The sequence below is a fragment of the Olea europaea genome, unplaced genomic scaffold (assembly GCF_002742605.1).
Source record: "Olea europaea var. sylvestris unplaced genomic scaffold, O_europaea_v1 scaffold910, whole genome shotgun sequence".
Classification (NCBI taxonomy): domain Eukaryota; kingdom Viridiplantae; phylum Streptophyta; class Magnoliopsida; order Lamiales; family Oleaceae; genus Olea; species Olea europaea.
Genome location: NW_019267578.1, coordinates 3,752 through 24,231, shown reverse-complemented (window position 1 = coordinate 24,231; position 20,480 = coordinate 3,752). Strand labels below are relative to the sequence as shown.

The window sequence follows — 20,480 nt, the reverse complement described above, 5'->3', positions numbered from 1 at the left end:
TAAATGTTGCAAGATTGTGTAGGAATGAATTTCTTGTCGATATAGAAAGAATTAATATGTCAAATGTGCATTTATGTCTTATTTTTATAATTAATCATCTTGGTTGACCACTTTCACTGGTAAAAATTGGATAATGTTTCCAGAGGATATGCGTCATTTATGTTGATTTCACATGTACCCGTGTTTGATTTATGGAGATCTCTAGGCTTGTTTAGGAAAAGTAACACGACTGTTACTTTGTCCTTTTTTTGTGCTGGATATGCTTCATTTATTTTGATTTCAGATGTACCCGTGTTTGATTTATGGTGCTTTGTACATCATGGTGTACAATCCCTACACAATAGGGAGAGGCTCGTGAATTTTATTTATTTATGAATCCCCCACCCCCCAACACCCAATCATAAATAAACAAAGAATTTGAAATGGACCACCCTCCTTAACCTAAATGTTAAAAATATCAACGTCAAGAAAAATAGTAAAAAATACAAGGTAAAAGTTGACCTAATAAATTCTTTCAAAATTTCAGACATCAAACTTGATGGTAAATGTCCACATATCAAACAGTTTCACAAATACCAAGTTAAGACTAAATAATGTACATACAGGAAAAAAGTTCGACTGGGTCGGACAGCTAAGGGATGTTACAGCAAGATAGACAACCAGATGATAATATCCCGATGCTGTCGTATGGACAAGGATAGTAACCCGCATAAACAGTAAAAAAGAAACAAACACCAACAAAATGAACAGCAAATTGACATAAGAACATGATGAATCTACAGTCCTCACATCGGGGCTGAGCTTGTGCGGCGGAGTTGATACTTCTTCTCTGGTGGTGGTATACTAGGCAACACCTCCAGTTCCTGCAAGTACAGTTCAAGAAATGGATAGAACATATAAATAGAGGACGTAAAATTAGAGGATGATGAAATTTGCACGTCATGTATACAAAAGGGAGTCTAGTGATTGAATCATAGATGTTGCAAGTCTCTTTAATGGAGTTGGAAACTCAAATTCTTAAGAATAAGAAGATTTTAGCTTCAAGATTAAAATACTTTATCCTGTCATAAAAAATGGGCATTAGAAATCTCAAAAGACACCGATAAACTGCCGAAATAACTTAGAAATATAAGAAAAAATGAAGGTGGCCATGGCACTATTCAAAGAGCAAAGTTAACTGACAACCTAATAACAGAATTAAATGCCATGCTTGGATTGCTAGACTTCACAATGCAACATTTCCGAACTCAATTCAAGAAAAATGAACATGACACTCGGTTAACTAGCACAAAAGGACATGGAGTACTAGAAGTCCATCACGTTTGCACTAACAGAGGGAGAGAAGAAGAAATCGGCTTGGAGCTTTTAACATAGAAACTTACATAGAATGAATTATCTGTCGGAGTTTAAACCAGAGGATTATTATGCAGTCATATATAATTCTATGCAGGACTTTGGACAGAACCTCCAAGGTCCTGAATACACGTCTTGATACTGTATAAAGCTTCTCTATAATTAGACAGAATGATAGTGATACACTGTACCGAACAAGAGAATACTCACATCTCATCTCAAGTTCAAGAATGAGAAGTATTATGGGGAGCAGAAGTAGGTAATTTTTGGGAATAGAGTTGGCCCAGCATAAGTTAAAAGGATTATTTGCAACTAAGTCGTGCCCAATATTTTGTATTGAGTTTGATCACACTTCATGTACTGTAACTTGAGAAATTACATTTTACATACTGCAATTAAAAGTCATTCATCAATTTAAACAGAAATTGCCAAATGGATAAAATACACATGATATAAAGCAGGGGCATACAATCCTCCATCATGCAAGACCAGACCACTCTTTTTCCTTCTCGACAAAACACCTATCAGTCTCTTGCTTTCTTTTTGCATAAATAATACACAACTCTCCCTCTCATAATACCTATCTCCGTCCCAACTATGAATTGTCAATCAGGTTTTCTCTTCAATCACTAATTAAAAACTAGCCTTTTCAGCATCCACATAAAATTGCAAGGCCTTCTTTAGTATTAAATTCAACATATGCAAGAATCCGTTATTCCTAGGAGTTAAATTCTTGCTAAAAACCAAGAAGCAACACCAACACAATTTTCTCCACAAGCTGGCCAAAAACAGCTCCTGGCACTTGTTTTTAACTATTTTAAATTGGGGTTCCAAAGGCATTAGATTTCTACAGTAGAGCATCTTTGCCTTTAGTTCTTGACCGCTTGGTAGACTTTAATGATTTCCTCAAGTTTTGGAAGAAAGTGTTCAATGAGTTGGAAAGAAAAGGTGCAGATAAAAGTCACATTGAAAAGGTGCACTCGCTCGTGGTCATTCTTTGGAACGTGATGGGCTTGAAGAAGAAGAAATTTAGGGGTTGAGTTTAAAGATGGGATTTCTATGAAGAATGGAGTGTTGGGTGGTGAGAATAGGAAAATATTGGAATTTTTGTGGAAATAGAAATGGGTATTTGATGTCCAGGTAAGAAAGGAACTGAGAACTGTCCTATTGATTTGTCAAATGATTTTGGTAAACCATGTCTATGATGAAGTGCAGATTAAGTGTTCCTTTGAATTTTCGAGGTCATTTTGATCATTCTCGATCAATACGATAGTATATTTGCAAAATTTCCAACTTCCTTTGACAGAGACTTGACAAAATTTGTTAGTTGTTAAGCCCATAACCTGGATTTAAAATGCAAATTCCAGAACTACGTCCCTATATATGGGGGGTCGTTTGTAGATTTTCCCATATTGAAAATTATCTAAAAGAACTGAAAATTTCCCCTCATGCCTTTTAACAGTTCAAACTTCTACCAGAATGTATTGTTATTTGACTGTTTCTCACTTCCTCACACAACTGATTCAATGAGATGGTGATGCAGCACCAATAGGAATACCCAATGGAGAATGAGAAAACCAATCAACAGGAATAAGAAATTAGGGGAAGAGATGACAGAATAAGAAAACAATAGAAGCGGGAGAAGAAGAATAATGGAAGAAGAGAGCAAAAATTGCCACAAGCTACCAAATACTTTTATTCAATCATCAACTACTGAAATTACATAGCAAATTAGATTTAAACAATAAAAAAAAAAAAAAACCCTAACTAGCATGGGCTTGGGCCAATATAAGCCAATTACATAAATAAGAAACAAAAAAATAAAGTCCAACTCGAAATGTCCAATTAGAAATCAATAAAAAAGCCTGGATGTCCTCAGTAGGTGGACGTAGAATAACTCTCTATTTAAGTTTGGGGAGATGGCACGTGGTAGACGACACATAAAGAAAGGAAGATGAAGAAATATTTGCTATATAGGAACTAAAGCTTAGTCACATGAGACAAGTTGAGAAACCCAAGACGTAAAAAGGTGTATATGAACCATGTTCATAGCTGAAACCTGGATTATTCGTTGAACACTCATTTCAACAACAAATCAAGCTAAAAGTAAAACAAACTATTTTCAGACTCCACAAAAATCAACTTCAACGATGTACAATCAGTGCATAATGCACCATAGGGCCTACTCTAGACCAATCTTAATAGATTGCAGGAAACCCTTTAAAAGTGATAAAATCGCGAGAGCCAGTGAGCTTGGTTCCTGGATACATTTTCGTATCTTTGAGCCTCGTTTGTGACCGTCTGAGTATGCAGTCCATGCAAAGCTTTTATTCATAATAAATTGTACCAAGTGAAGTTTGACATTTCAGGACTAAAACGGGAAGTTTATTAGTGATTTGGTAAAATATTAAATAAATTCACACAGTTCATAATCCAGAAGAAGAAAATGAAACTATGATGACATTAGAAATCACACCTTGATATCATTTTAGCCATCAAACCCACCCAAGCTCCCTGAAACAGTTTATTACATTTTGGGTAACTGTAGACACATGAAAAGATTTAATAATGTGTCCAACCCCAAGTTAGCTATCAAGGATAATAGAGAGTAATCTGCAACTCATTTTACATCAGTTTATTGTCAAGGGAAAATCCTTATGCTTAGAGAGGTCAGATATCTATTTAAAGAGCAATACATGGCATGAGATTGAGAAGTTGTATGGAAAGATAATGTTGTTTAGTAACAAGGAGTAACAGTTATAGAACATACTGTAAATACTTAATGTTTCAGTCCTTCAGTGATTATGAAACAGAATTTTTTTCACCAAAGAAACATTCTTCTTTCGGAATGTGGTACCACTTAAGACATTGGACAGTGCCTTTACAATTATATAAGAATCTCCAGTTTTCTAATTTAGTTCTTCAAATATATGTGCAATCACAAGATATTTGGGCTTCATAAATGATCTCATAAACTCAGTTATACCTATTTTTCAGACCTCTTCAACTCCTCAATTCGTCTGTTGCTGGAACCTTTATAATTAAGCTCATTTTAATTCTTGAAGTCATAAAATCTTCCATACAAAATGATTCAGTAGTACAACCATAATTTAGAGTTTGAAGAGAGTAGCAGGGCATGTTCTTTTGTATCCAGTAACTCGGCATAATTCATTGTATCCAGTAACTCGGCATGTTCTCGAGATATTGATGAATCAGCAGCCATGATTAGAAAAAGCGGTAACAAGAAAAGTGTAAATCTAACAAGAAAGGAAATAGAGAAGTGTCATAACAACCTAAAACATCTTCAACATACAGTGCATTATACGGTTCATACCCTTTAATTGATTAGTGTATTTAAAGGTGAATTGCTCCCATGTGCTGAGCCTTCACATTCTGTTTGAATCATGGGTCTCGGTGATTTATGGAAAGAATATTCTCAGAAAATATTCTCAGAAAATAATCGCTTGTAGCTCCAGCACGTCAAAAGAGGGAAAAATATGAGCCAGAACAAGGGGAAATTTTAGGATGTGAACGTTATTTGTCTTTTTGTTTTCTTAATCCTTAACTATTAAATTTATTTTAAAGGGGACAAGATGTAAGGAAAACTATTGGGTGAATATCAATAAATTTGGTGTGACAAGAACACAAAGGGAAACTCACAGCTCCAATCATACAAGTTAAGTTTCGTCTAAGATAAGGCAACAAAAAGGATGGTTTCGTTAAAAGATTATCTGTCCTGCCACAGGAACGAACTAAATTATATCTAAGAAGGGGACTAGGTGAAGTGCATCTCATTTAACTTGGTTCTAACAAACCTAAAAACTGGCATATGTAAGGAAAACTTGATGTCAGTGATGCACCTTGCAAGGAAATTCAAAATATTTGGTTAGTTTTAGTAGGTCAATTGACACCACTGGCTTTGGAAGAACATTGGGTAACATTTAGCATATACAATGATTTTGGAAGAATTCCTGAAATAGCCTCCACTAACAAGCTGCTGAAACGAAATGGAGAGGATCATTTTGGAATTTCACAAATAACAACTTTGGGGAGACCAATCTTTTCTGTTATTAAAAGGAGGATTGCATGATGGTAACTGGTAAGTGGTAAAAGAGTGAATCGTGTGCTCAAGAAGGGGATTCACTGAGTTTGTTTTCTTTATTTTCTTTTGTTAATTTAAGCATAAAAGTTCTCTGCGTTTATTTTTTATATAACTGTGCATGTAATCTTTCTTATTCTATACTGTATTTTTCACAAATTTATCTAGAAAATTGAAGTTGTTGGATTGGTTAATATATAATATTTTTTGCGAGTTTTCTATGCTTATGCTATATGAAAGCATCATTGTTAAACAGATTTGCCATTCTTTGTTAGACGATATATGATAATGAAAAATTCATGATCACACAAAAAAATGATGCTTTACCATTCTGTATTTATAACAATGCTTCAATAAAAATGAAAAACTACTAGTGAAAAAAGAATGTTCACTCATGCAAGCACCATCAATAAAAATTCATTAAACAAATACATTGGAGATAAATGGGGATGCTGATGGGAAAAACTGGGGAAGATGATGGTTGGACAAAGAAACAATGGATCTATGGAAGCTAAAAGATTTTATATTAATGAAAGAATGATTACAGCAACTGGAATGATAATGAGCAGCCTTTCGAGAGGGCTGAATCTCTCCTAAATGTAACTTACATCAATCCGGTCATGCCCCTCCTCTCTTCTCCCCTATTATTTATAAGTGTGCCAAAACAGATTCCTAATAGAATTAATTACTAGCCCCACTCCCTCCCTTTCTCTTGATTCTTCTAGACTAAGTGTGCATGATTGGGGGGCCTATCAATTACCCTCCCCAATTCAGCCACCTTGTCCTCAAGGTGGAAAGTGGGAAATTGTTGGTTGATTAGGTTGTACGGTTCCCAAGTGGCTTCCATTGGAGACATTCCTCTCCATTTTATCAGCACTTCCATATCCTCAGCATCACTTGATGAAACAGTTCAGGTTCCCAACACTGCCTCTGGCTCTACCGTTAGTTCCCAATCCGCACCAAGATTAAGTGGCAGTTGAGTGGTCAAATGATGCTCCCCAACAGCTTTCCGCAACTGTGAAACATAAAAGACTGGGTGAATTACGGTCCTCGGTGGCAGGTCTAGTTTATAAGCAACATTCCCCACCTTGGCCACAATTTTGAATGGTCAATAGTAGCTAGGAGCCAGCTTCTCATTGATCCGGTGTGCCAGTGTTTTGCGACGATACGGCCTCATCTTCAAATAGACTAAATCACCTGCTACTGACCGTCGGTGCTTATCAGCCAAGTTTTTAATTTGCTGTTGAGCTCTCTGCAAGTAAACCTTGAGCTCCTCCAAGACTCTATCACATTCTACTAATTGCTGATCCAAGGAAGAAACAATGTAGGTGCCCTTCTCAAAAGGCAACAAAGTTGGGGGTTCTCCCCCATATAATATACGAAAGGTGTCAATTGTGCGGATACATGGAATGACGTATTGTATGAGAGTTCTGCCCAAGCCAAAAAACAGTGCCATTCCTTTGGTCTGAATGTAGCAAAGTAGCGCAGATATGTTTCCACACTTCGATTAACCACTTCTATTTGGCCATCGATTTGGGGGTGATAGGCCGAACTATGCTTTAATTTCGTCCCCTGCAAGCGAAACATTTCGCTCCAGAATTTGCTTCGAAACACTTTGTCTCTGTCAGATACTATGGAGCGTGGTATCCCATGCAAACAAACTATTTCCTTGATAAAGATTGAAGCGACTGAGGGTGCAGTGAATGGATGTTTGAATCCAATTAAATGAGCATGCTTGCTTAGTTGGTCCACCACTACTAGAATGGAATCAAACCCCTCCGACTTAGGCATACCTTCTATGAAGTCCATAGATTTGTCTTCCCAAACTCGCTTTGGAATAGGTAGAGGTTGTAACAGGCTGGCTGGAATCAATGTTGAGTATTTGCACTGTTGACATACTTCACAAGCAGCCACGTACTCCTAAATGTCCTTCTTCATGCCAACCCAGTAAAATGTGCGAGCAACTCTCTTGTAGGTTTTAAGGAATCCACCATGCCCTCCAACTTTGCTATCATGTCCTTCCTGTAGAGCCAGCCGGATTAAAGGAGAGTCCTTAGGTAAGGTGATCCTATCCTTGTATAATAGGACTTCCTACACAATTGCATAACCTAAGTAAGATATTGGATTATCCTTAATGGCAGTCCTCACCGTACTTAGAAGCTGATCTTCCATCTGTGCTCTAATTACTTCAACTATTTGCAAGACACTTGAAATGTTGAGAGCCATAAATGTTACTGTTCCCACTTTTCTGAACAATGCATCTACTGCTCTGTTTTCTAGTCCAAGTTTATATTCGATGTTGAAGTTAAAACCCAATAATTTCGTCAACCATTTCTGATATTCCTCATTGATCGCTTGTTGTTCGAAGAGAAATTTGAGGCTCTTTTGGCCTGTTCGCACCACGAATCACCTTCCGAGTAGGTAATGCCTCCATTTTTGCACTGCCAAAGCTATTTCCATGAGCTCCCTTTCATAAAGAAATTTCCCCTGAGTTTTGGGTGGAAGAACCTAGCTGAAATAGGCTACAGGTCGCTGATTCCGCATCGAAACGCACCTAAACCAATACCAGAAGCATCAGTTTCAATAATGAAAGGTTGTGAGAAATCTGGAAGGGCTCATATCGGAGTTGTTGTCATGGCCTCCTTAAGTTTATTGAATGCGACCTCAACCGTGTTATTCCATCCAAAGCTATCCTTCTTCAATAGTTGAGTAAGGGCCACGCCATTTTCCCATACCCCTCCACCAATCGTCTGAAATAACCTATTAACCCAAGAAATCCCCTCAGCTCCTTTAGATTCTTCGGTTTGAGCCAATCACTCATGGCTGCAACTTTGGACTGGTCAGTCGCAACTCCTAATTCCAAGATAATATGCCCTAGGTACTCAATTGTCTTCTATCCAAAAGAACATTTGTTCTTGTTGGCAAAACGCTTGTGGTTTGCTAGGATTTGCAATACTCTCCACAAGTGGTCTCTATGCTCATCTTCCGTTTAACTATATACCAATATATTGTCAAAGAACACCAATACACATTTCCTGAGCATGTCCTTGAAAATATCATTCATTAAGGACTGAAAGGTGGCCGGTGCATTAGTCAAGCCGAAGGGCATGACAAGAAATTCATAGTGCCCTTCATGAGTTCAGAAAGCAGTCTTTGGGACATCTTCTGCCTTAACCCGAATCTGGTGGTAACTTGATTGGAGGTCGATTTTTGAGAACATCTTAGCTCCATGTAGCTCATCCAGTAATTCATCAATGACAGGGATCGAAAATTTGTCAGGCACGGTTACTTTGTTTAGAGCTCAGTAGTCTACACAAAAGGCCAACTATCGTCTTTCTTTTTTTAATAAGAGCACCAGGCTTGAAAAAGGGCTCGTGCTGTGATGAATGATACCCGTCGCTAACATCTCTCGAACTAGTCACTCAATTTCATTTTTCTGAAAATGGGGGTATCGATAAGGTCAGACACTTATTGGCTCAGCGCAGATTTTAACACTATTGGATGGTCCTGTCTTCGTTTGGGAGGCAACTGTGTGATATCCTTAAAGACTCCTTTAAATTCTTCCAGAACTTCTTCAATAATTGCCGGTGGCCGATGCAAGGGTGGATTGTGGGATAGCGTGATGGCCCCTAATTTCAATAAAAGCCCCTTACCTTGTTCCTTGAAAGTCTTCCACATGGATTTTAATGATATTGGAATTTTGCTAAGGCTTGAGTCCCCTTGTAAGTTAACAGTCACCCCCTCCTTGGCAAAGGACATCGTGAAATTATTCCAGTCGACTTGCATCCTTCCTAACTTCTGTAGCCACTACATTCCGAGTATGACGTCGAAACTCCCCAAATCCAAAGGTGGGAAGTCCTCAACCACTTCCAAACCCAACAGCTTCAATGTTACCTGCCTGCAAATGCTTTCTCCTTTCATCGTCAATCTTGTGCCCATTATTACACCATATCCAGTCGTGCCTGACAATGGAAGCCCTTCCTCTTGCACTAGCCTAGCTGAGATGAAATTGTGGGAAGCTCCACTATCCCCTAGTACCACCACTTTCCTCGGACCGATCAATCCTTATAGCTTCATTGTTCCAGGAACCACCGAATTAATGGAGAGTTCGATAGGTTAACCCATCGAACCTACCTCCGATTCTGGCGCCACCACGTCGTCAACAACGACTTCGCTCCCTGTCAATTCCTTTGGCACTCACTACTCTGTTTCTTCCAACTCCCGAATAACCAGTACTTGCAGCTCCTTACTCTTACATTTATGGCCAATAGTAAACTTTTCGTCACAACGATAGCACGGGCCTCTTTCTTCCTTCGCTTGAAGCTCTGCGTCAGTGACTCTCCTGAAGGGTGTGGAAAATTTAGGGCGATTCATGGTCAGATGTAGGGGTATTGTGGTTCGGGCTTGGGTTTTGTGGGTTTGTGGGGGATTTAGGCTATTATGTGGGATAGTTTTGGTTTTAATTGGGCATGAGTTGATATGGGTTGTTTGGCTAATAGTATTTCGATCCACCACCATTTGGGCCACTTCCATCATTTGCTCCAAGTCCACCGGTCTAAGTAAATATACCTCAGCCCTGATTTCTGGCACCAACACATTAAGGAAAATGGATTCGAGCATCTTTTCAGAGACATTTTTCAACGGCGTGGCCAATGTTTCAAACCTCATACGATAATTTCTAAACGTGTCCTCCTGCCAGATGGAGAGAAATTGGGCGCACAAGTATCCTCCCTACGTGTACCGAAAACGGCAAAGGATTTGTACCTTCAAATCCTCCCAATTTGTTGGTGGCCTTCGTTTCTCTTCCCACTTATACAATGCCAAGGCCTCACCATCAAAACATACAATAGCTGTCTCAACTTTATCCTCCACTTATTCAATTGAGGCTAAGATACCTCTCCACACAGAAAATTCACCCGTCTGGACCGTCTCCTTCAAAAACGGGCATCTTCAAACTCCGGATTCGTGGCTCCAACCTCCAGTCATTGCTTAACCCCACACTGTTCTGACTTCCCTCAAATCTGGACTCGGTTAACCCGGATTCCTGTTGTGTCACCGATGAGTTTTCAATGGCTGGGCCCTTATCCTTTCGTTCCCTCTCCTGGTTTTCCCAAGCACGCAGCAAAAGATCGAACTTGAAATGCATCGACTTAAACTCCGATCGTAGAATTTCGAGACCAGTTTGCAGCTCTTGATGATTGCTTTCAACCTTCTATTCCAATTCCCGCATTCTGTCTGCAAGAGTCATGGTCGTGTTTTTGGCTGACTTAGGGTGCTCTGATACCAATATTGATGGGAAAAACTGGGGAAGATGATGGTTGGACAAAGAAACAATGGATCTATGGAAGCTAAAAGATTTTATATTAATGAAAGAACGATTACAGAAACTAGAATGATAATGAGCAGCATTTCGAGAGGGCTGAATCTCTCCTAAATGTCACTTACATCAATCCGGTCATGCCCCTCCTCTCTCCTCCCCTATTATTTATAAGTGTGCCAAAACAGATTCTTAACTGAATTAGTTACTACCCCCACTCCCTCCCTTTCTCTTGATTCTTCTAAAATAAGTGTGCGTGATTGGGGGCCTATCAGATGCATATTCTTAATTTTCAGTACCGCCACCAGAAATACTCATTAGTAGGTAAATACAGTGCAGACGTCTTTGTTAGACGATTTATGATAATGAAATGCTAAAATGACAATAAACAAATATGTTGAGGATATGTATGGCAAAGCCTTACCTTTTGTCTCCTAAGCCTTTCGTTCTCCTCCTCCAGACGTGAAACCTTGTTCTCCAACTCCTGAGTGTAAGCCTGCCGATCACATAGTAATATTTTATGGGTTATAGTCAAGGTGAAGAGATAAAGAATATACTATCCACAAGTTGGGTTATGAAAGTTCACCTGCTTCCTTGCTCTTGATCGTGCTGCAGATTCCCGGTTCTTAATCATTCTCTTTTGTCTCCTTTCAACAGTCCTTTCAGTCAATTCATCAGGTGCACGTCTCTTTCTCCCAGGCGTCTGCGTATCTGACGAAGTGCCCCCCATCAAAGGAGATGTAGACATTGTCATTTGGGTTTCAGGATAGGCTTCATCTATCATCAGGTCTCCACTGATGGGAATAGACTGTTGAACTGACTGGCCAGGCACATAAAATGGCAGCATGTTCTGTTGCTGTTGCTGCTGCTGTGGGTTAATTAAAGGGAACTGATATGACATCCACTGAGCTTGCTGTGGTAGATCCATTGGATCGGTAACCCTTAACACTGAGTCTGAACCTTTCTCCATTGGAGATGACTCAGCAACTACCCCTGCCTTCACCAAGAAGTCCTCCAGTGTCATTTCACCAAGAGTGGTTTTTCTGTCAAGATTGTTCCTCTTCTGCACCTGCTGAATATCGTGCCAAACCTCATCGACAGTCTTCTTGCTCAAATCCCTAGAGAGTGTCAAGCTCGACTGTCGATTCAAGGAGGAGCCAGAAGTGGATTGGGTGGGGCCTTGTACAGCAGACATGTAATCAACACTTTCCGGAGCTTTATTATTAGCCTCGGCAGTCCAAACAGTCTTGAGAAGTTCATCTAGATTCATGCTACTTAACGGTTTCCCTAAATCCCCTAATTGATTCTGTACCTCATCGAACGTGAGGTTATACAAGGACCCCTGCCTATCCAGTGGATTCGATTTTGGGTCCTGACTTTGATTTCGCATTTGGGTCGGATCTCCCCCAATACTGTTACTACGGGCACCATGAGATCCCATCGTTTGAGTTGCCATTTAACACTTCCCTTCTCTCGCCCACTCTTCAATTTTAACTTTTCTGGAAATTAATCCAAAAACCCTTTAATCAACAGAACACTGAAACTCCTTAACATAAAACAAAGCATAAAAAGTACATTCAATCTATTAAAACAAAAGATTAAAAAAACCATCAAATCAAAGAAAAAAATGCATTACAAATTAATAAAATTCTGCAGTAAAATTAAGTATGGGGTACAGAAATTAACACCTAGATCAAATCCCAGAAAATGCACAAAGATATCATAGGGAAAAGAAAGGTAGAAATATACTCACCTGAAGAAGAAACTCTGGAAAGAAGATAAATTTGCATGCAGCGAGTGTGGTCCAAATTTCTCTACAAGAGAACAAAAAGCCCAGAAGCCTTTGCTGCAAAAATCTGAGAGCTCAATCTACCTCAGCACAAAATAATACAGACATACAAATTTATATGCCAAAACGGACAAATAATAATAAATAAATAAATAAAAACTATGGAAATGCGAAAACAGACCCACATTCTATTCACCGTAGGATTTTATACTATTTTTTTGGGAAAAAACAGTGGAAGTCACCCAACTTTGAGATAAGTCACTTTAGTTACTTATCCTTTTTTAAAACTCATTGTTCGTTCCCGAGGTTTCAATTCCGTTTCAATTTAGTCACCAATAATAATTCCATCTGTACTGGCAAATAATTTTTCTTGCATTATACTTCCTATGACATTAATTATTGCATTAAATGGACAACGATGCAATGGTGTTTTCTAACTTTTTTGTTTCAAACTCGTTATTAGTTACTCGTGTTTCGTTTTAATTTTTATCGACGATAATAATTTCATCCTACTTAGTAGATAATGTTAACTTCAGGTGACATTAATTATTGCATTAAATGAACAGTGATGCAAATCTTATCCGAAAGTTTTGCTATCAAAATGAACGGTAAACGTGACTTTTACAATGGACACGCTATAGTCATGCACCTAGACAACTAATCAGCTTTATTACATTCGTATTTTTTATATTAAAAAAAAAGGAAGAATTGTAGTTGGAGTTCCAATTTTTTCAAATCATTGCAGACTATACTCAAACATTTTATTTAGTTTCCCTCATTTTTTTTTACCCTAAATAAAAACCCTCTCTATCTATCTATCTATCTCTCGCTACTGTTAATATTTGTAAGCATATGAGCGCAACTTTAGGAATGGTAATATGACCATTTTACCCTTCACTTAATTGCTCGGAATAAGTCAAAATTTTAATTTTTTGGTTGATTGACGTAGGAATGGACGGATTTCATTCATCTCTTCTTTGTGCCATCATTATTAAAGGTTTGAGATCCAAACTATAAATATGAAAGATTTAGATATAGTTTACAATAATTTAAAAGATTTGGGATCCTAATTGCAATTCTTCCTATAAAAAAAATGTTTATTGGACAGAAAATGACGCTAAATTTTGTGATGCAATAGTCATTAAAAAAATTGGAACTTCAATGAATAAGCTTGGGAAAAAAATGTTAAATCGCTAAAATGGGATTTTCTTCAAAATTAGGTGGCCTTTATGCTGACCAATCTGAAGGAACTAGAAAAAAATAGCGTACCTAAGTAAATTACTAAGTAGGTATTTGATTTGTTGTTTTCAATTTTTAGTTTTGCAAAATATTCAAAATTTTATTTGGTTTGATACTTTCGAAAGTGTATTTTTGAAGAAAAAAAATAAAAATAAAAATAAAAAAGAAGAAGAAAATTAAACTTATAACATAACACGCAATGTATTTTCGACGTTTCAAGTATTTCTAGTGATAAAAACACTAATAGATGGGAAATAAGCGTGTACATAAAAAAATAAAAATAAAAAATCGAAAAGATAAAATCTAAAATCTAAAATTATAAAAACATAAAAAATGTAAAAATAATTAAAATTTTCATATATATATATAAATAATTGATAATATATTAATATTAAATTATTATGCATTATTGAATAATCAAATTTTATGAAATAAAATGTTATAAAATAATATATCAAATTTTCAAGCCATAGTGTTTTTTCAATTTTTCATTGAGAGAAACATTTTTTTTAGAATAACAGATCAAATGCTGTTTCAACAATTTTAAAATGGACTTTCAAAATATAAAAATAAAAATAAACTCAAAACTGAAACGCGGCTCAAATGAGCCTTAATTGTTATAGCACTTGTGCGGGCCTGTCCCAATGAAATTTCTAAGTGACAAGGTAGATCAGAATTTAAATTTTCAATTTTTTTCTCTCCATTTATTTATTTAAATTCTATTATTTATTTTAAAAATTATTTAATATATAATTTATTATAAATATAGTCGATTCTGGTTCATAGTGAAAATGAGGAAGATTCCATTTTAGTGATTGTTGACCATTTCTATAAAATGGTTCATTTTGTTTCATGTAAGCATATGGCCAAATGTTGTCATTGTGGTACAACAATTCTTTCACAAGGTGTATTTGCTTGGTCATCCAACTTCGATTTTTTACAAAATGGGACACAATTTTTAGTCATTTTTGGTGTAATCCTAGGAAGTTTGTCAATGGTTCTCCTAATTTCAGTAATGATATCACCTTCAAACTGAAGGACAAATACAAATGATAACTCTTTCAGAGTCTTGTTATGAATAATTTCGTTCTTAAGATCAACGTTGAGTTGGGTGAAATTTTCTAATAATCATGTGGTCAATTGTGCTACTAGATTAAGTCCTTTCTATATTATTTACAGCCTGATACCTCGATGCCTTGTCGATTTACTTATGCTACTTTGTTGTATACAACTTTACAACCAAACATCGAATTTTGTAAACATTTTTGCAGTAGTTTCACCAGACCATTTATTATCATTTGCTCAAGTCTAATGAAAAATATAAGCAAATTTCTTATTGTAAAAGGCATCATGTGGAGTTTGCGGTTAGCGATTTTGCTGAAAAAGTTTTAACTAGTGACCATTTCCAGTGATGGCTATAAGAAGTTGGCATCGTTGTCTATCCAAAGTACTCTCAGACAAAACAGGCATTAACACCCAAATCTTAAGATTCGATTGATACTAAAGCATACGTCATTTCTTATTCCAACCCTTTAGCTTGCTACATTAAGTCGAGATTTAGTCGACATACCAAACACACTTGGATTTCTATTATATTTTAGCGAAAGATCATAAAAATTATGTAAGTTTAACGTATTAAAATGTCGTAAATAATTTGATCATTTAGGCACTCAACTTGTTAACGTATTGCATACAGAAATGTGCTCTCGAATAAACATGACATGGCATACTAAAAATACCATAGATATGTCTAGTAGCCTCCGATTGATGTGATTCCAAGTGCTTGGACAAAGGAATGATATGCTGTCAAGCCCCAATGGTCTCGTCCAAAAACTTGAAGAATACATGTGAAGATCATTTAAAAATCAAACAAAAATTTGAAAATTTCACATTTCAGTCACTGAGGATTTCTATCATACTTTATCATAGAAGTTCACATCCAACTCGATTCATGCTTATTCAATTTACTTGAAAGCATAACTGTAATTTTATTCACATTGTATTCAAGCACAAATGCTGACATTTTATATTGAGAAGTAAAATACAGGGAAATCATTTAAAATATATCACAATCTTCCTTATGCACTTAACTTCCATCGGAAATTTAAAACATGTTTTAAACATGAGAACTTTCTATCATAACCTTGAAATTTGTGTTTGACATAATTTCTTTCCTCTTTGATTCCATCATATTCAAGTCATCCATCGTTATCCTCAAACCCTTTAACTTGTAGAGTGAAGAGGTGGAAGCGAATAAGTACGTGAATACTCAATAGGGATATCTCATTTGTGACCCAATCAATTATAACATAATTTACATAAATAAAGTCACAATTCATACTATAAATGGATTATAAGCAACTCCCTTAATTTTGAAGAATCTGTGTAGTTACAAAAAATCCCTTTACTTGTAGGTATCTTCTATGGCCATAATTAACCTTTTGGTCCTTGGATTAACCTTTCGATTCTTAGCCATTTAAAAAAATAATAATAATAATAATAATAATAAAAATTTAAATAGCATATTCATACAAAATCATGCATCAATCGATAAGCAAAAACAATGGTACATATCCCTAACTTACTTCTTGAAATGAGAGTTGTAGTTTTCCTTTATTGAACGGCCAAAACTTTCTTTTTCCTCCAACATTATAACACTTTCTCTTTTCTCTCTTATTTGAAAATCAATTCCAAACCAAAACTTGTAGAGAAAAAAGAAAAAGAGGGAAGGACTATTCTTTTTTCTTTTTTTTTATCGGTAAATGTAAATATCATTGATAAAAAATGTTCCATATACAAGTACGCCGAGCATTCCTAGGCGAATCAAAAACCAATGTCACATACTATTACTCCGGGCATACCCCGGAGAGACAAAAGAAAGTGAAATGCATAAAAGATCAATGACCCAATGCCAAGGATTCGAAATGAATCAAGACATCTGGATACAAGGTAAACATAACTTTGTATACGTGTGTCTTGATCCGTCTCACAATGCAATCCAAGTAGAGTGAGAGGTCTTCGAAAATCTTCCTATTCCTTGTAAGCCAAATGTAGTAAACGGTGCTTGCAAGAACAATCCTCTTCGTCTTACTTAGCCATGAAGTCCCACGGACCTTCTTTTTCAACCACTTTAGAGCACTAGCAAGTGTTGAGATAGATCTCATAATGCTGAACCATCGCCTAATATTCCCCCATAAGCTAGATGTAAAAAAACATTTAAAGAAAAGATGGTCGCAAGTTTCCACAAAATGCCCACAAAAATCACTTACGAACAATATCCAAGAAAAGCAATTTGTCTTTAGTTAGGAGCTTTGATTGGGCCCCTAACCAAAGCATAAAAGAATGCTTCAATGTAATACACGGTTTCCAAACTTCGGCTCCCCAAGTCTTGAAAGTACCCTTAGGCCTAAAAAAATTATAAGCAATTTTTGTGCTGAATTTATCACTTGCAGAACAACTCAGATTTTCGTCCAAAAATTCCAAAAACTGCCTACCGAATGAAGCAATCTGCCCGCTTGCAATGCTGTCCAGATTGTGCCCATTTTCCCCCAAGTTCTGTGCATTCCCAACAAAGTAATTTGGCCCAAAAATAGCATGCCGAGAAGGGGCAATGCCAGCATCCATTTGACCCAATGCCCCTTACTGTCCATTAGTTAAAAACTGTTGGGCAGCATCTTTTACAAGAAGAATGTCCCTAATTTCCAATAGTTTCTTGAAGAGTGGAGAATGATCATTTCTAGGACAAACCTCCCAAATGCAAGTCCCACTAAGATAAATTTGATGAACCCACCGAATCCATAGAGTGTCCTTTTTATTGTGAATGTTCCAAAGGCATTTAGCAAGTAACGCTAAATTCCAACTCTTCAAGTCCTTTAATCCAAGGCCTCCTTCCTCTTTTGGAAGGCAAATATTCTTTCATGCAACTAACGGCTTTTTTGAACCCCCAAGGAATTTCCGACAAAAGCTAACAATCTTTGATATAATTGTAGTCGGAATAGGGAAAATAGAGAGCCAAAAACATTCGACTCCTTGAAGAACCGCCTTATAAGTTCAATCTTGCCTGCATAAGATAATGTAGAACAATTCCAAGCACCAATATATGTTGTTATTTTGTCAAGAAAATGAACATAACAACTTACTTCAAGTTTTTTCGATGCAAGGGGGATGCCTAAATATCGAAAACGCATATGGAACACTTGTTAATCCTAAGATATCTTCAAGAAGCTGTCCATGAATTCCAGCAGTAAACAAGTTGGATTTAAGAACATTCAACCTTAATCCCAAAATCGAACTAAAATTTGAAAGGCAATCCATGACAATTTTTACCTACATAACGTCTCCCGTAGCAAATAGCATCAAATCATCCGTAAAAGCTAAATGGGTGATCTTTTGGGAACCACATTTTGGGTGAAAATTGAAATCATTATCATCCGTGGCAGCTTTAAGCAATCTTGAGAGGTATTCAATACAAAGCACAAATAAGAAAGGGGAAAGGGGGTCACCTTGCCGAAGACCTTTCCTACCTTTGAAAAAACCATGCGAAGTCCCATTCAAAGCTATAGAATATGATGTAGAAGTGACATATTCCATAACCCAATGAACAAATCTCGAGGGAAATTGCAACCCATGAAGAACGTCTCTAAGGAAATCTCAACTTACCGAGCTTTTGAAAGATCAATTTTTAGGAGGCATCTTGTAGCAACCATTTTCCTATTGTATTACCTCAAGAATTCTTGGGCAAGATGAATGTTCTCCGTGACACTCCTACCTTTCGCAAAAGCGGCTTGTGCATGATCAACAACGTCTCCCAAAATGGGTCTCAATCTACAAGCATGAATTTTAGCTATCATTTTGTAAGTAACATTACAATAAGAGATGGGCCTAAAATCACCAACATGCGGGGTGTGATCCGATTTAGGCACCAAAGCAATGGCCTTGTGATTGATTTGTTTGAGGATGGAACCCGAAGAGAAGAATTTCATGATAGCCCCAACAAAATCATCACGAATAGTCCCCCAAGCATTCTTAAAAAAAAAAAAGTGTAACCATCTGACCCGGGAGACTTTTCATCTCCAATATCAAAAAGAGCATCTTTAATTTCCTCATAAGAAATGTCCCGAATCAAATTGTTGCCTTGTTCCAAAGAAATCAAGGGACCATTAATAACAATATCCATCTCAATAGGCCGAGTAGGGCAATTTTTCCCCAGCAAAGAAGTATAGAAATTGACAAATTCCATAGCAACTTGATCTTGTGATGTAGTATACCTCCCATCTTCTTTGAGTATAGTATCAATAAAATTCCTACTAGAATTCCTTTTAACGATCGAGTGAAAAAACTTTGTGCATTTATCACTTTGCTTAAGAAAGACGTACTTAGCCTTTTGGTAATAAAAACTACGTTCCGCTTCACATAAACCAACGGTCTTCTTCCTCAATTTCGCAACCAAAAGCTGAAAATGCATATTCATGGGCTGATTATGTAACTGTAATTGGGGAGCCTCTAAATCATTTTTGGCCTCACTTGCTCTAGTCGAAATATGCCCAAAATGCTTAAAATTAAGCTCCTTCAAAGCACCCTTAAGTTTGCTCAATTTCTTGCAAAGGATAAATTATTTTGTCCCTCGCAAGTAAAATTTCCAGCAAGCTCTAATCAAATCATTAACGTCGCCATGCTTGGTCCACATGTTAAAAAACTTGAAAGAACTTTTTGCTCTACCAACACGGTCATATATAGAGACAATGCAAGGGGAGTGGTCGGAAAGACATCCGGAAGGTAGGAAATTTGCTTCAACAAATGCCCCATTTTGTACCCAAAAATCATTGACCATTGCCCTATCAATTTTGTTCCAAACCAACCCATTAGTCCACGTGTAAAAACAACCAATGGACCGCACATCCGTAAGACCCACTTTAAGGCAACAATTTGCAAGATTTTTAATTTCATAAGGGGTAACATCCGCCCCATTACATTTCTCATCAAACTTAAGAACATTGTTGTAGTCACCAAGAATCAACCAAGGTAATGACACATTTTCATTGAGCTCTATAATGGTATTCCAAAGTGGCCTTTGATTAACCATAGTGTGAAATCCATATACAAAACTCACAAGAAAAGTAAAAGAAGTTACCTTGTAAGTAGCTTTACAATGGATAATTTGTGAATGAACCTCCATCATATCCAAAAAAACTTTGGATGGATTCCACAAAATTAAGATCCTTCCGGCTCTATGTGTGCAAAAATTATTTACTTGCATGAAGCCATCAAACTTATTCCCCAAAATCCTCTTCAATTTTCAATCCCCCAACTTTGTTTCCAAAATTTCCATAATATCAATGCTATGAAGCTTGATAAACTCTCGAATCCCAATTTGTTTAAGGGGTGGATTCATACCCCTAATGTTCCAAGAAGCGATCTTCATGATGTTAAAGCAAGGGATGATCCCTTCTTCTCGTCAACTGTTGATCCCAACTTCTTTTTTTCCTTGACTTTGCCTCTATGCTTTTCATTTCCAGATTTACAAGAATCTGCCTCATTGAAATTTGCTGAGAAATCTGGCCTAGATTTTGAGGGCCCAACATGAACAGATTTTTTCGCCCCAACAACCCTGTTTTTCTTGGTAATAACCTTCACAAACGGTGCCTCAAACTGCTAGGGATTTTCCACCTACTAGTCATTCACAT

The 20,480-nt window shown here is 36.9% G+C and overlaps 2 protein-coding genes across 4 annotated transcripts; both read right to left on the bottom strand.

Moving 5' to 3' along the window:
- Window positions 1–496: 496 nt before the first annotated feature.
- LOC111392268 (ABSCISIC ACID-INSENSITIVE 5-like protein 2) lies at window positions 497–12,705 on the bottom strand. Of its 3 annotated transcripts, none has more exons than XM_023017569.1 (4): window positions 12,523–12,705; window positions 11,356–12,315; window positions 11,194–11,265; window positions 497–863 (listed from the first exon to the last, which is right to left on the bottom strand). In XM_023017569.1, exons 2-4 carry the CDS (start codon window positions 12,223–12,225, stop codon window positions 786–788), a joined length of 1,020 nt encoding a protein of 339 aa, XP_022873337.1. In that variant the 5' UTR covers window positions 12,226–12,315; window positions 12,523–12,705; the 3' UTR covers window positions 497–785. The 3 variants fall into 3 exon arrangements, with proteins under 3 accessions (XP_022873337.1, XP_022873336.1, XP_022873338.1); XM_023017568.1 differs by having other exon boundaries at window positions 11,356–12,268; window positions 12,523–12,704; XM_023017570.1 differs by lacking the exon at window positions 497–863 and adding an exon at window positions 3,866–3,895 and having other exon boundaries at window positions 11,356–12,268; window positions 12,523–12,704.
- Window positions 12,706–17,436: 4,731 nt separating this feature from the next.
- LOC111392262 lies at window positions 17,437–19,972 on the bottom strand. The gene is made up of 7 exons (XM_023017558.1): window positions 19,520–19,972; window positions 18,852–19,393; window positions 18,520–18,621; window positions 18,128–18,436; window positions 17,994–18,070; window positions 17,817–17,857; window positions 17,437–17,709 (listed from the first exon to the last, which is right to left on the bottom strand). The coding sequence occupies exons 1-7, from the start codon at window positions 19,970–19,972 to the stop codon at window positions 17,437–17,439; spliced, it is 1,797 nt and encodes a 598-aa protein (XP_022873326.1).
- Between the last annotated feature and the right edge of the window lie 508 nt (window positions 19,973–20,480).